We start from the raw sequence: 17,034 nt of genomic DNA, 5'->3' as shown, positions 1-17,034 counted from the left end.
TGTGTTATTGTTTTTGACCGTCTCCATGGAAGGCAGTTGCATTCTTCCAGTACTCTTTGCTAAGACTTGTGATGCATTTGATATTTCACTGCCTTTTCACAAACACTGGAAGATGCAAGGAATAAGGAAAGCTTTACTCCTTACACATACCAGGAAAATTCACATCTCTATTACTGGCTTTGCAGTTTGCAAGTATAAAGTAATAAGCCAAAAAGATGAAGAAATTATATCAAGAAACCTTGCATTAGCACTACTGAGGCCAAATACACATTTTTTTACTTTAGTCACTAAAGTATAAAGTATTTTTGGCCCCAGTAGTGTTAATGCAAAGGTTCTTGATATAAGTTTCCTTATCTTTTTGGCTTATTTTTTTATATTTGCAAACTGCAGTGCATGGTTTTTCACCATATAGGTGACTAAGTGAATGAAACCTTGTTAAGTTAAATTTACAGTGATAACAGAGTTACCACACTCTGTATAAAAAGCAAGCTTGTAAGAGTAGAGTGAAAAGGGATGGGGTGACTAAAGTTGACAATGCATCAGTGTGACGGACATCTGTTTCACCTTGAATGTCCTCCCAATTCCTTTAACAGTATATCCCGAGTCAGTTGACAAAGGCAGGAAGTTGAACACAAAACCTGTGTTTGGATCTTGTACGGTGCAAGTCTACAAAGCAATGCAAATAAATTATGCAAAAAAATACATCACAAACAGAATATGTAACAGTGATAGTGGAGTGGGGCTTTTTTTCATCATTTATGTTCAACAAGGGAAGGGGTGGGATCATTACTCCTAAGAGACAGCTCAGTTTTGTGTTACTAAAAGGATGATATTTTCTGTTCACCATTACACATAATACTTGTACAAAAAAAACCAAAAAAAACGATTTAAAAAGGCTGAATTATCTGGTTAGCACAACAGCTCACCCAGAGACTCTATTTTAATTAAAAAAGAAAAAGAAAAAAAACTGAGTCCAAATTTACTACCCCAACTGATCCATAATACGACAGGATAGATCAACAGCTATTTTCATTTCTGAAAGTCTGTCTTGCTTCAGATACGAATACTCCACTGCAGTGGCGTAGCCAGAAGGCAATGTTTGGGTGGGCCAACAGGTTGGATGGGTGGGCACTAGACAGTGGTGTGCTGGTAAATGTTTAACAGGCTCTCTCCCCAGTCCACCTCTGCGCCTCCCCTCAAAATTGCAGAGCTGGCCATAGCCGGGGAGAGAGCCTTGGGGGGGGGGGGGGGGGGGGGGGGAGGCAATGCATTACTCCCTCCAGGAAAAAAAAAAAAAATTAAATGATCCCAGGTTCCAATCTAATTCATGTTTAATGTGGGATAAAATGCCATAAATAAGTAAATAAATATAAACTTCTAATGTTCAGCACCTGATTCTCAAAATGGACATTTTTTCTACCTTTGTTCTCTGGTGACTTTGTTTTTCTGATCATGCTGGCCCAGTATCTGATTCTGCTGTTATCTATCCTCTTAACTCCGTTTCCAGATCTTCCTTTCCATTTATTTCTTTACTTTCCTCCTTTCTTCTTCATTTCTTGCCCTACATCCATAAGTAAAAGCTGGGTCCTCCACAGACTTGACTGTCCAGTGGATCCAGCTTCTGCCTATTTTCTCCATCCATGTCCAGTTTTTCTCCTCTTCCTTTTCCCTCATCTCATCTCCTTCCTCTATCTTCCCTCCCCTCCATCCATGTTCAGCATTTCTTCTCTCCCTTCCCTTTCCTCCATCCATTTCCAGCATTTTTCCTCTCCCCCCTCCATCCATGTCTAGCATTTCTCCTCTCTCCCCTCCATTCATGTTCATCTCACTTCCTCTCTATTCCCTCCCCTCCATCCATGTACAGCATTTCTTTTCTCCTTTCCTCTCCAGCCATGTGCATCTCCTTTCTGTCTTCCCTCCCCCTCCATCCATGTCCAGAATTTCTTCTCTCTCCCCTCCATCCATGTGCATCTCCTTCCTATCATACCCTTCCCTCCATCCATGTCCAACAATTCTCCTCTCTCCCTGCCCTCCCCTCCATCCACCCATGTCCAGCAACTCTCCTCTCCCCTGCCCTCCACCCACCCATATCCAGCAATTCTCTTCTCTTCCCCCCTCCATCCATCCATACCCAGCAAGTCTCTTCTCTCCCCTGCCCCCCTCCATCCATCCATACCCAGCAATTCTCTTCTCTCCCCTGCCCCCCTCCGTCAATCCATAACCAGCGATTCTCCGCTCTCCCCTGCCCTCCCCTCCCACTCCCATCCATGTCCAGCGATTCTCCTTCACTCCCATCCTCCCCTCCCATTCATATCCACCTGCCTGTCCTCTTCTCCCCCAACATCCCCCTTTCTCTTCCTGCCACAGTGCCACCCTGTGTGTCGTGGTTTAAATCTTTTTTTACCTCCGTCAAAGCGGCCACGTCATTGAAAGCCCTGCCCATCAAGCCTTCCCTTCGTGAGTTCATTCCCTCAGAGTCCCGCCCTCGCGGAAAGAGGAAATGACATCAGAAGGCGGGACTCTGAGGGAACAAACTCACGAAGGGAAGGCTTGATGGGCTTGATGTAAGGGCTTTCAATGACGCGGCCACTTCGACGGAGGTAAAAAAAGATTTAAACCCCGGGGGATGTTGGGTGGGCAGACCTGGAGGGAAAGAGGCTGGGCCTGGGCCCGTCCAGGCCCGCCCGTGGCTACACCCCTGCTCCATTGTCCATAATCTATAACACTACTAGGCACTAAACAGATAGCATCTGGAGTACTGTATTACTATTTGGTGTCTTGTCCTAACATTTTCAAGCAGTGCTTAAGTGTTGATGATGAGAAAAGAAGGCAGAAACTTCTAAGGCTATATAATTAAGGTGCTCTTGCTATTTCAGTTCTCACCTGACTTTCTCCACTTGTGATAGTGACTGGACAAGCAGCTTCAGTATTCCATATAAAGATCACCATGCAATCCTGATTTTGAATGAATCTTGGGCTACTAGCCTGTAAACAAAAGTACAAAGGAGGAGAAAAGCTGATGACTAAAGCATAAGTCAAGCTAAACTATGACCCCCAGTCTTCAAAGCACTGTTTACCTAGATTAAACCTAATTCTGAGCGCCTAATCCCTTGACAAAGCTCTCTTAACATAATGCCTTCTGTAATTAATGCAGCCAGAGTGCATTGTGTCACAGGCCTGTATCCTTAAAATTCCAAGAGTTCAGAACCACTGAGCTGTATTCAACTACCAGTAACTAACACCCTGAAAGCTAGCTGTTTGTCATAAGCCAAATTGCTGAATACTTATAAACTTCCAGAAATCAGCTGGCATCCACATGAATATGACCAAAGCTGCTGTGGCAAACCACTTCACTTCTAAACTTCAATACAGTCAATAAAATAGTTGCAATGGTATCCACAGAAAATGAGTAAGATGCCACCTATTGCCAGATGTTACAAGCAGCCAACACTAATGTACACAGCAAACAAAGCAAAGTTGCTTACCTGTAACAGAATTTTGAAAAGTGAGATTTTAATTGCCATGAGTGGGAAAGTGCGGGGTACAAATGTAACAAAAATAAAAAAAATATTTATGCTTTTGATTTAAGTTTATTAGATTGTAGATATGATTGACTGAGAATCCTTGAATGTGTGAAAGCCTTTCCTATGACTATCTGGAATTCATTTCCTTTAACTGCTAGAAGTGTACACTGTTTCAACTTGTCTTTGGTAAGTGAAGCAGTATAGCAAACTTGCAAATAACCCATAAACCATTTTGCCAAAAAAACAGACTATGCAGTTCTGATGTACAGGTGATGCCATCCAACAGAGTCTGGGTTGAACTGTATATGTAAAGCTCTAAATAACCCGAAAAAATGCTCTAAACAGCATATATAGTACTTCCCCTGTTACGATGTGCTTTCAGACCTTCTCCCAGTTTGGTATATAGCCATTTATTTAAGCTACCAACAAGGGAAGGCAGGAGGGTTTTGTGAGAACCAAGTATCCATCTTTCCTCAGACATCATCCATTAACGACAAGTAACTCTTTTTACAAGGAAAAATAGGCTACATGGTTATCACATAGCTATCCTAGCTACGTGTGTTACAATTCTTTTTAATCGCTTTCCCCTACTTATTTTCAAGTGTTCAGAGGATTGAATGCTTGTTAAGGACAATCACAACATGTGAGGTTAGAAAGGTCAGTTCTTTGCTCTATTGTGCAATTCTCAAGCCAACTAAAAGATTAATAAGACAAAAAAAAAGGCTCCCAAAATTGATTCAAGTTATAATGAGATCATCTGGAATGCCATCCAAACTTATAGCATCTGCAATCTGCTAAATAAGCATATAAAGTCATTTTGTATTGCAAACTGAAAAAAGATGTCATATTTAACTTTGTACCATGTAGAGGTTGTGTCATATCAGTTGTTAGAGATTTATTGAAACCTACAATTTAAATCAGGTATGCCTAAAGTTTTGCATACAACTGTTCAATATTATCTGCCATTTGATGTGTGTTCACTGCAAGAACATGCATATTTTTCCTTTGAAAAGTTATCCCACAGAAACTACTTTAATATACACAAAATGAGAAAAATTAAGCACTTACTTTTGAAAGCACAGAAGCATACGTAGAGGTCTAAACTCAAACCCCAGAATGCTTCTGCTTATCACAGGTAAAAGTATCTACAAAATGGCATGGGGGGCTAATTTTATAGAGGTTTTTCTAAGTGTAGCTTTTTATAAAATTACCCTGTGATACACACGCAGGACCGGATTCAGTAAATGGTGCCCAAATTTGGATGTTGTAAAAAAAAAATTGGCACAGAGTGCTATTCTATAAACAGCACTCCGAGTTGAATGCTCTTTACAGAATAGCTCTTAGAGCCCATTCCCATGCCCAAATTTGGGCACTAATATTTACGGGATGTAAATGCCAGTACCCAACTCTTTGTGTGAAGGGCTGAGAAATGCCGGCGGTGTTTAAAGCAGGGGGTGTTCCTTGAAACAGCTCCAGGGCTAAACATAGTCTATGCTGGATTACGTAATCCCCTGACGTTATGATCTTCATCTTGAGATGAGTACCCCCACTCTTGGTATGTGGGAGCAGGAATGGCAGTATTCTATAAATCATCAGACAAATTTTTGGAATGCTCCTACCATGCCACCTTTTGAGTTGCACACTAAGGGTATTAAAGTGGGCAGGGTTATAGAATAGCGTGCAGGAAGATGCATGTGCAAAATCTAATTACTGCCAATTACCTGCAATAATTGATTGTTGACATCAATTTATTGCTAGTTAACATCTCATTAGCTAATTAATTTGCATATGCATCTTCAATCTGTACACAAATTTCGGAACCCAAATTCAGGCACCATATATAGAATCTGGGGGACAGTGACAAGACAGCACGTATTTATAGACATCCCTGGGGGCATATTTTGGGCAGAACAGAGGTGTACTTCTATGAAAACAAGAGTATATGTTTAGAGTACATGTACACATTTACACTTGCTTCTGTAACGTGTGTGTTGGCATTTATGCACTACAGGAGCTGTTTCTGGAAGCCTATTTTATAAAAGCGTCAATGTGGCTTTTATAAAAACAAGCTTCAAATAGGCACCTATTAGACTTTTCACTTAACAGTCTGATTTTGAAACAGGGCATCTATGTGCATACTTTTACCTACATAGAACTCTGGGAAACTATACATTCCATGCATAAACAACTTAAAATTATCCCTGTGGGGAATGTCCTCTGACACCCAAGTATCCCTCATTTTGATTATGTTTGAATTTAGTTTAAATAAACAAAATTAAGAATGAGAAGTATATAATCCTGCGTCTTATGATCTTCTTTCTACGTAGACCTTGCTGCACACAAACCTTTTCCAGAGATAGGAAGGCGCTAGAACTAGAAGACATGAACTGAGGTTGAAAGGGGGCAGACTCAGGAATCGGGAAGTATTTTTTCACAAAGAGGGTGGTAGATACCTGGAATGCCCTCCCGGAGGAGGTGGAGAGCAAAGCAGTAACGGAATTAAAAAATGAGTGGGATAAACACAAAGGAATCCTGTTCAGAAGGAATGGATCCAAAGAAGCTTAGCAGAGATTAGGAAGAAACACCGGTAACTGGGAAATAAAGCTAGTACTGGGCAAACATTTACAGTCTGTGCTCTAATCATGGCTGGACAGATTCAGCTTCAGAAGTTGGAGAACAAGTACAGTGCTGGGCAGACTTCTACGGTCTTTGTACTAAAAATGGCAAGGATAAATCAAGAATCTACCAACAGGGGAAAATACCTTAAACTAGAGTACAATTATTAATGTCTACACTTATAAGGATAAATCAAGACCAGGTATACATATGAAGTATCACATACAATATGCAAGGAGTTTATCTTGTTGGGCAGACTGGATGGACTGCACAGGTCTTTATCTGCAGTCATCTGCTATGTTACTATGTTAAGGCATCCTAATTCAGACCATACAATAAACTGAATAAGAGACTTGAATGAGGGCTGCTCAGATTTATTCCAAATTTTGGTAAAAGAATTAATCCAAACTAGCTACTCGTCTCTAGATTCTGCTTACTTACCAGTAAACCTTTGGAGCAGACCAAATTAATTTTCGTTGTGTATGATACTTTCTCCCCATATGCATTAGTGCACTCAGAACCATTTGTGTACTCCAAGAGTAGTCTGCCTTTTTCTTTAAACACTGGACCCTTGCTTGCAAGACCTAGATTACTGATGGAAATCACTTCCTGTAACACATCCTAAAATTAAACAAAGTTCTAATTAGGTAGAATTCAATTTCTTTTCCCACCCTCTTGAGTATACATCAAAATCAGTCTCTCTCCACCTCCTAACAGACAGCAGCACAGTAAGGTTTTCTCCTACTAGGTGATCTACTTTTCACATAACTCTGTACAGGGAGAGAGAGAAACTATCAACACCCACAATCTAAAATGAAATGGTGGAACTCCTTACCACCCAAAATAAGAAATATACAGGAATATACTAAATTCCATAAAATCCTTAAATTGTTCCTATTCAAACAAACCCTCAGAAAGAACAACCATATCTCAAACAATTAATTATTACCTGAATTAATTACTCCATTTACCATTAACTTTCTCTTTGCTTCATGTACAATTTCTCATTCTTAATACATTTTCTAAATGTTAAACATCCATAGCTATCCCAGTATGTTTATGATAATATATTGTAAAATTGGATTCTTACAACAAATTATTTTCTTATGCATTATTCTTAGTTATGCATCCAATACTGTTTATTGTAAGCCACACTGAACTCAAACTTGTTTGGGATAATTTGGGATATAAATGTCACAAATAAATAAAAATACAAATTCATGAGTTATAGCTTTGAAAGCCCCTCTTTCCATTTGCTTCAATTAAAAAAGAAATACATTGTTGAGCTAAACATAACACAGGAGGAAAACTCTTACATCAATTTTTTCATATGTCATCTGACAGACGGACGCATAGCGGTCACAACCAGGAACTGGGTTCAAAGGTCGGCACACATTTATATAATACTTCCATTGGCCTTTAGAGGTGTCCATTGCATACCAGTTTTCTGCATTATTATCCTCAGACACTGACAACCTGCATTTTCAAAAGGAATCATACATTTCAGGTTAGTATAGCCACAAAAAAAGTATCACCACAGTCAGCCATAAAAAAGATGCCTTATGTTAGAATGACTAGCCTTGCGAGTGTACTGTTACATTTGAGTACTAAAGGAAACATTTACAAAGGTACTATTTTCAGACAGCACAAGGTACAACTGCTTCACCATTTCTTTAACACTGACCTGTGCCTGATTCAACCAGAAAATTCATGTCCCATGACTTTTCCCTGCTGTAACATAAAAGGGCTGAAACAAATGTTGGGAGTCGGGCAGCTAAAGGGGATGGATGTAGAGGGGTAGTTCTTTGGGGTAGGGACAGGTAGTTAGAAGAGGAATTCCTTAACACTAGGTTTTCCAAACCTGTTCTGGAGGAATCCCGGTCAGTTATGTTTTCAGGATATCCACAATGAATATGCATGAGATAGATTTGCATATCAAGGAGGCAGTGTGTGCAACTGAATCTCATGCATATTCATTGTGGATATCCTGAAAACATAACTGACCGGGATTCCTCCAGAACAGGTTTGGAAGTAACTGCCTTAATCACTAAGATTCACTCTATGTAAATATGTTTCTATGCTACAGAACCTGGAACTCTTTCTCCCAAAGAAATGCATTGGTCATTTTTGCAGAACGACAAGTGCAATGAGCCAAGATAAAAACACAAGTCCTTTATTAAATACATAGTGGTACTTGCTTGAAGACAAACGGATACATGAAACACTTGGAGATGGACAACCGTCTGTTTCGGCATATACGTCTTCATCAGGATTCCTCAAACATAAATCACAAATTAAATACATTAATGTAAACATATAACAGATAACCAAGCATTAACAAAAATTGGAAATGAATACTAACAAAATGGTCCTAGTCTTTTCCTCATTCCTTTTTTCTTGCACACTACTTTTTCTGTTCTTCCTTCTCCTTTTGGTTAGCATTAGTTTCCAATTTTTGTTAATGCTTTATTTAGTTATATGTTTACATTAATGCATTTGGTTAGTGATTTTGTTTGAGGAATCCTGATGAAGGCATATAAGCCAAAACACAGACCATGTCGAGTCCATCTCCATGTAAGTGTTTCATTGTATTCATTTGTCTTATAAAGGACTTGTTTTATTAATCCTGGCTCACCGCACTGGTCATTCCCAACCCTTTGCTTTGGTTTCTGTGGGAGTGTTTGGTTTTCCCCCTTTTGTTGAGATTCAGAGATTAGCCTTAGAACACTGAGATGGCGTGAATTCCTCATAATTGGTTCTCTAAATGAAACTGAATGTGCTCAGGTAGTGGAGTGAATTTTCCAAATTCTTGAACAAGGGATCATGAATGGAAATGGATAAGTATATTTGATCCCCACAACTTTTTGATACCAGAAGCCGTATCAGACAGAGCCCACTACATCTCTGATAGAAACACAGTATTTGCTTGGTTTCTCTAAAGAACATCTGCTTATACATGCTGACTAGAATGCTCCAGTGCATTATGAGGATACAGATTCAGCAGCATGGCTTCACCAATTCAGTCTACTTCATTGTTTGTTTGTAGAATACAGACTTAACATGTATACTTTTTGAACTCTAATTCTGCTAATGTGAGAGAACACTGGACACTCGTATTTTCTTCATTTTTCTTACTAGTCATTGTTGTTACCTATTACTATTTTTCTGTTATATGGACAGCAAATGGAACTGTGTTTCAGGTGTGAGAAATACTGCCTAGGTCTAGTTCTTGGGCTGTAAAATACTTCTTACCAATGTTCCCTCTAAGCTGAGCGCATGAACAATTGGTCATATGTATTAGGAGTATCGCTCACAGATTTTACATGGTTGCTCACAAAAAAGTTTTTTTCTGCTATATCATGGGCATAGTTTGACTGTTTCATTTGGGGGGGGGGGGGGGCAAAGGATGGGGAAAGGAAGGAAGGGAAAAAGAGCTGGCTTTTTTGGGAATAACCATAATGAATATGTATGAAGTATCAAGCCAGCTCTTTCTCCCTTCCTTCCTCCTTACGCAGCACTCCCTCTTCCTCTCCAGTAGTATTTCCACACTCCCTTTCCCATACTATGCCAGTGTTGACCTTAGAAATGCATAGGCTCTATATGTAGATCCTTCAAGAGGTAGTGTGTCATGATTTAGGTTCTACACCCTTTCTGATGTTTTGGTGCCACCTCAGTAAGGCCAACACACAATTTCTCCACTGCAAAACGCTATACACAAACTTGTGCAAAAACACATAACCTTACTAAACCATAACAGCACTAATTCCAAGGACAGGACGAGCTACAACCTTATGCGTGAAAAGGCAGAAGTGTAATTACACCAGGCTCTAAAACACCAATGCACTACCTCGTGAAAAAAAAGCAAAACAAAAAGGGCTGCAAATACTACACGCTAGCAGAATACTGCACCTTGATCACACATGAAAAACACATGACACAACAGACGTGACACAAGGAACTAGAAATCAAAAAATATGAAGGCAAAATACTGAACTGGAAAGTTACCTCAAGAAGTCAGCCTCAGCATGCAGCAATACCAGAAAAATTGAAACTTACATGCAAAATATCACAGATGCACATTTCAAAAAGCTGACTTATTCCAATTAATAAATTCTGAAAAAAATACTTTTTTCTACCTTTGTTGTCTGATCATTTAGGTTTTCTATTCGCTTTGGTCCCAGTGTCTTCTGTTTTATGCAGTGTCTTCTTTCCATTTGATATTTTTTCTCTCACCATGTCCACCATCCTCCTGTGTCCTTATGCGTCCTGTCTACCATCTGTAGCCCTGTCCCTATCCTTCCTCGAGTTTCAGTATCTGCCCTCAACATGTTCCAAACCAGCCCTTAAACTCAGCAGTTTTCCCTCCATCTATATCCAGCATTTCTCCTCACTCCCCTCCATCCATGTGCATCTACTTCCTGTCTTCCCTCCCCTCCATCCATGTCCAGCATTTCTCCTCTCTCACTTCCCCTCCATCCATGTACATCTCCCTTCCTTTGTCTTTCCTTCCCTCCATCCTTATCCAACATTTCTCCTCTCTTCCCTGCCCTCCACTCCATGTCCAGCATTTCTCCTCTCTTCTCTCTCCTCCATCCATGTGCATCTCCTTCCTGACTTCTGTCCCCTCCATCCATCCGTCCAGCAACTCTCCATTCTCCCCTGCCTTCTCCTTCATCCACCCATATCCAGCAAATGTCCTCTGGCCCCTGCCCCCTCCATTCATCCATCCATGTTCAGCAACTCTCCAATCGCCTCTGCCCTCTTCTCCATCCATCCATATCCAGCAAATTTCCTCTCTCCCTTTTCCCCTCCACCCATCCATTCATGTCCAGCAATTCTCCTCCTTCCCCTGCCTTCTGCTCCATGTCCAGCGATTTCTATTCTCTCCCCTGCCCTCCTCTCCATCCATCCATGTCCAGCAACTCTCCTCTCTCCCCTGCCCTCTCCTCCATCCATATCCAGCAAAATTTCCTCTCTCCCCTGCTCCCTCCATCCATGTCCAGCAATTATCCTCTCTCCCCTGCCCTCCTCTCCTCTCCATGTCCAGCGATTTCTCTTCTCTCCCCCTCCCTGTCCAGTGATTCTCCTCTGCCCTCCCCCTATGTCCAACAATTCTCCTTTGACCCCCACCCCCCCCATCCATTTCCAGTGACTTCCCCAGCTCCCCCCTTTCAGTCCCTGAATTCTAGTTCCCTCCTTTCCATCAATGTCCAGCAACTCTCTATTCTCGCCTGCCCTCTCCTCCATCCATATCCAGCAAATGTCCTCTCCCCCTGCCCCCTCCATTCCATCCGTCCAGCAATTCTCCTCACTCCTCTGCCTTCCCCTACATGTCCAGCAATTTCTGTCCCCTTCCCTTCCATGTCCAGCGATTCTCCTCTGCCCCTTCCCTCCCCTCCATGTCCAGTGATTTTGCCTCTCTCCCCGACAGCCCTCCTCTGCCTCTCCGTTCCTTCTTGCCCCCCCTTGTGCGTTTAAACCTTTTATTTTCAGCAGCGCCAGCAGTGAAGAAACCAGAACAGCAAGCAGGCTCGCCTCCAGCCTCTCTCTTCCCTCAGTGTCCCACCTTCCTTGATGACGAATTTCCTGTTTCTGCAAGGGCAGGACACTGACTGTGAGGGAAGGGAAAATCTGGAGGCGAGTCTGCTTGCTGTTCTGCTCTTCACTGTCGTCGCTGTTGACAATAAAAGATTTAAACGCGGGGGGGGGGGGGAGGCAGGAAGGAACGGAGAGGAGGGCTGTCAGGGAGAGGAGGGCGGGAAGTAGGGACTGAGAGTGCGTTGTGCTAGTCCTGTGTTTGGGGGGGGGGGCAATGCCCCTCCTCGCCCCCCCCAAACTACGCCCATGTGCTATATACAGAAATCCATTGCTAATACTGGAGCTCAAAAAATGGTTGGTTTTTAAAACTTGTTGCTCACATTAAAAAAAGTTTGCACACACCAGGCTACTGCTTAGAGGAAACATTGCTTCTTACCCCTGGTTTAATCCTGCTCTCATTTTTTTAGGTTGTCTGGATGGATGGGGCATTGTTGTTTGTTCAAGGGGAACAATATTTGTTGGAAGGATTTGTTTCTATGGTATTGGGAGGACCGTGGAGGAGTAAATTGTTTCACCAACTGACAACTCAATGAGAAATACTACTACTTTCTTCTCCTGCATAATCTTTTGGGGGACATCATCAGTTGTTGTGGGGAATTATTAGAGTCTGTTACTTCCTGTAGTGAGAATTATTTCACTGGATTTTCTATCTTTGTAATTTCTTTCTGGGGATGTGGCGTGATTGGATGCTTTTGTAATTTTGCAAAGGAGGTATAGGGGAGGGAGGGTTGAACACACACTGACCGCAGTCCTTATGAGAGGACCATTATGCTGGAGTAAAAGGGAGGAAGGGGAGGGAAGTTGAGGAGAACTGGTTGGGCTTAAGGATAGTTCCTTTTTTCTTCTCTTTTCTTTTTATTTTGTTTCTTTATTTATTTTTTTTTTTTAATACTTTGGAGGTCATTTGGTATTCTTATACTGCTGAACAAATAATACTGAAACCTCATCTAAAGCCAAGAGTGCAAACTGAGGAGGAAGTGGCCGCAGGCTGGGATGGTTCTTCTCCATCTAAAGTTACATGATTTTTGTTTGGTTAAGTACATTAACTAACCGAAGGGTCACTGAATACATTTAAAATTGTCTCATGAAATGTAGGCGGAGTGTCTTCTCCCATGAAAAGACAAAAAAAAATCATAATTTTTGGACAGAAAGTTGATACAGCATTATGGTTAAAAGCAACTGTTATTGAGTTTCCACAAAAATCCAGTACATCAGAAAGTAGCAAAAGAGCTAACAGTATGCAGAACAAGCAGAACAGAACAAAAGTAGGCACTCATTTATAATAAACCTTACTTCCAACCTCCCCCACAAGATCCAGTATAAACACAAGGTTGGGACAAAAGTTAACCATTCAAAATACGTCTCCGAGATATAGAAGTCAAAGTGTTCAAAAAAGGTTCCCATGTGGCCTGGAAGCGAAGCCCTGTCAAGAGATGCAAGGTCGTGTATATAGCGTTGCTCCAATGAAAAGATACCAATCATCTGGGTATGCCACATCTGAAAAGTGAGCACCACAGAGGAGAGCCAGTTCTGCAGAATAACACAGAGGGTGAGCAAAACTGTCCATCGGTAAAACTGAAGAAAACCTTTCCGCCCAGATTTAGGGTGTGGTATTACCCCAAATATCAACATCAAGCGAGAAGAAAGATGAACTGCAGTCTTCCACATTGAATAGACAAAATGGGAAATCATTCGCCAAAAGGAAGATATAGCTGAAGAGATGTAAAACATATGGTCAAGGGAAGCCTCAACAGTCCCACATTTTGGACAGTTTGCAGTCAGATGCAAATGTAACATGTGTGCCTTCTTGGGGAATACATAAAGGCGCATAACTATTTTATATTACATCTCCCAGAAGGAAAGATTTTCAGTATGGAGCTGCGAACTGAAGCCCTACAGCAGCCAGTCCTCTTCCAGTGTGGCACCCAAGTCCTGGGACCAGGCCTGAAGAAGGGGCAAATAGTTTCACATAGGGGTACTGTCCTAGAGATGACGATGATGAAATTGCAAAGGCACTTTGCGCTGAGAGTTTAAGGTGTAAGCAGTGGAAAGATGCTTATATACCTCCTCTGTAAGGCAAGCTGTGAGCAACAAGGTTCCATAACGCTTGAGCTGCAAATAGGCAAGAGCAGGTAAATGATATTCCTCTTGCAGGGAGGTGAAGGATTTTAAACGGCCTTCCTCCGTTAAGCATGGAAATAAATAATGAAGACCATGAGCATCCCACTAGAATCCATTCCTGGTGGAAAAGCTCCATGGTTGTGTATAGGGAAGCAAGGGTGTCTTAGCATCCAGCTTATGAAATTTGCAAACCCATTTCCAGGCTAGCTGCAGGGGCTTATATAACCAAAGGTGACTGACCAAGGAGGAGGGACGAGAAGTCACTGCATGAAGATAAGAACTGAAATGTTCCCCATCAAATCAAGCCAGATGTAAGTGTTAGAAAACATGGAGGTGGTGCAAAACCAATTGTTGATGTGTCTCATGCCACAGCTGTCAAATAACAAGAGACTCAACAATCCAAAAGCACCCCGTCCCTTGGAAAGGCAATACGAGACATCCTGGCAAGCTTACCCTGCCAGAGATAGGACTGAAGGAGTCTGTACATTATTTGTAAGATATGTGTGTACACCTGATGTTTTCTCCATATGTTTCCATTAGTTTAAATATGTTTTTATCTAAACACTAGTAAGAAATGCCCATTTTGGAAAAAAATGAAACGGGCGCTAGCAAAGTAATCCCACCCCCCAAACCATCTTCCCTCCCGAGTTCTGGTCCCCCCTCCGCCCCTCCCTTCCGAGTTCCAGCCCCCCCTCCCTCCCTCGGTTGCGAGTTTGTGATGGAAGTTCGCATTGCTCTCCCCCGGACCCCGCTGCTGTCACTCTGTGGAACTCATGCGTTGTGCCTTCGGCGCCCCGCCCTTGACGTCATCGCGTTTTGATGCGAAGGCGGAGCTACAGTGACTGCAGGCCAAACCGGATATCTGAGGCTTCAATGGAACGTTGGAGGTGCCTTTTATATATATAGATTATATGACTGTGTCTTTCCTATAATGTTTGTTGCCATGCTAATGATTTATACTGTGTATGTGTTTTGTATTGTTTAGGGACTCCTGAGGCAGGCCTGAGTGGCAGAAACATGACTCATGTCAAGTCCAGGTCTTAGCAATAAACTTTTGATGTGAACCCTGAGTCCATTAGAGGCTTTTGTCATCATCCTTCTTGACTCCTTCGCTGTGCCTGTTTGATTTGCTTGGCCTGTGTGGAGGATTTTTGTTCTGTATTTGTCAGCTCTTCAAGACTGTCTTGAAGTTATCTCTTGATGGCTTGCCTCACATCACTTTTCGGGACTACTATTCAACCTGTCAACTCTTTTCGCTGTTTGGGAATCACTTTGGATTCCAAACTTTGTTTCTCACTACAGATCTCAGCAGTTTGCAAATCCGGTTTCCATATTCTCAGGCAATTACGCTTAGTTTGATGCTACTTTGACCACAACACCTTCAACTCTCTCATTCGTTTCCTGCTTATTCCCAGCTTAGATTACTGTAGTATCGTTTATCTTGGCTGTCCTCATTTTCGTATACAAAAGTTGCAGAAACTTCAGAACACCATTATGAAACTTCAATGTCATGCCTGCCACTTTGACCACATTTCTCCTCTTTTTCAGAGTCATCACTGGCTTCCAGTGGAACAACGTATCATTTATAAAACATTACTCCTTACTTTCAAGGCATTCCGAGTAGGTTTACCTAAATATCCATCTTCTTTAATGATCCCATATTTTTCATTTCATGTCCTACGAACCCCTGAATGATCATCGCCTGATCCTCCCAGGCAAAAGACAGACAACTTTCTTTTTTGCCTCACCATATCTTTGGAATACCATGCCCTTTGCTAAACGTGCAGAGTTCTTTCTGAAACAATTTAAGATTGCTTTGTAAACCTGGCTTTTTACCCTTGCTTTCAGCTCTGCATAGAGGGATGACATCCATCTGTCAGGGTTTGCTTTACTTCCCCCCTTGCTCCCCTCCTATTCCTTCCCCTCTCTATCCATGATGACCTACCTACATCTTTCAACTAGACTGAGTGCATGAGATTTCTTTTCTATCCAAAAACTGTAGTTCCTTTCTTACTAAATTTTTAGACTGTACACTGCCCTGGTCTGCCAGTTAGTATAGAAAGTGAAATAAATGAAATTAAATGACTTTTAAAATAGCTGGATATAAAAGTATAAAATGCTTATTTGCTTCCCTCAGACACATGCATAGTGGTGTAAAGGCTAGCTGCTGTTCCATGAGAGCTGGGGAGTAATCCTGGAAAATATGATTTGGATGTCTTCAAATTGTAGAGCATCCCTTTTGGCCTTGTAGCTGCGAAGCAGTGCTGTTTTATGGGCATAATTGTGAACCCTGAGTATTACAGCCCTGGGCTGAATCTGCCCCTCCCAAGCCTATAAGCCCGCTCCAGATGGAGCGGGCCAGTGCCATCAGGTAAGGGCAGCTCCTAAACCAGCTAACCTTCCAAGACTGCAATTAAGTGGGCATAAGAGACTGTTTCGAGGAGTCCAATGAAGCACTAATTATCCCTGCAGGAGTGGTTTTCTAGGTCTTCAAGCTTCACAACCTGCGTGCGTAGCAGTTCCCCCAGTGACTCCAACTCCCCTGCCGTCGCTGTTTGAGAGTCTTCTATCATGGAGACTCATGTCTCCAACTCTCCCATTCTCCAGGAGGTTTCAACCAGAAGAGCCTCTAAATTAGTTATTTGCCCTGAAAGCTGAGCCAGATGAGGATTGAGGGCTTTGACCACCGCAGCAGGAACAGCAGTAATGTGATCTGCAGTGAGTGGTAAAACCCGCTCTCCACTGTCCTCTGCCACTTTGTCTTCTGCAGGCTTGGTTTTTCCTCCAGCCTTCCTGTGCAGTTTAGCACTCATTATAGCTCCAGAGTGGGTGATATAATTGTCCACAGACTGAGGGAAGACAGCCAAGAAGAAAAAATCCAAGAAGATCTCCAAAAGAATGGTGAGTAACAAAGATGTAGGCCGGGGGGGGGGGGGGGCCTGGACTCAGGAGCAGAAGAACACACATCTGCCTGCTCCATCTCTCATTGATACTACACTATTACATCTTTAATCTGCTGAACAGAAGTTCCAAAATGGTGGGTACGGGATATGATGGATTCACTGGTCTTAAACCGTAAAGCAGGGTTCTTATATTATTTTGTAAAAGCCTACTATTACAATTTCACATCTTTGAACAAGGCCCAAGGGGCGTAGCCAGACAACAGATGTTAAAC

At 42.1% G+C, this 17,034-nt stretch overlaps 1 protein-coding gene across 1 annotated transcript in view; it reads right to left on the bottom strand.

Moving 5' to 3' along the window:
- The window catches only part of IGF2R (insulin like growth factor 2 receptor), a 354,906-nt gene that overhangs the window by 197,904 nt on the left and 139,968 nt on the right, over nt 1–17,034 (bottom strand). The window contains 4 exon segments of the mRNA XM_030198395.1: nt 565–666; nt 2,884–2,985; nt 6,582–6,761; nt 7,457–7,616. Of these exon segments, the coding sequence (XP_030054255.1) occupies nt 565–666; nt 2,884–2,985; nt 6,582–6,761; nt 7,457–7,616 (544 nt within the window).

Source organism: Microcaecilia unicolor, chromosome 3 (assembly GCF_901765095.1).
Source record: "Microcaecilia unicolor chromosome 3, aMicUni1.1, whole genome shotgun sequence".
In the NCBI taxonomy this organism is placed as follows: domain Eukaryota; kingdom Metazoa; phylum Chordata; class Amphibia; order Gymnophiona; family Siphonopidae; genus Microcaecilia; species Microcaecilia unicolor.
Note: the sequence above shows the minus strand (reverse complement) of the source record. Positions and strands in the feature narration are given on the sequence as shown.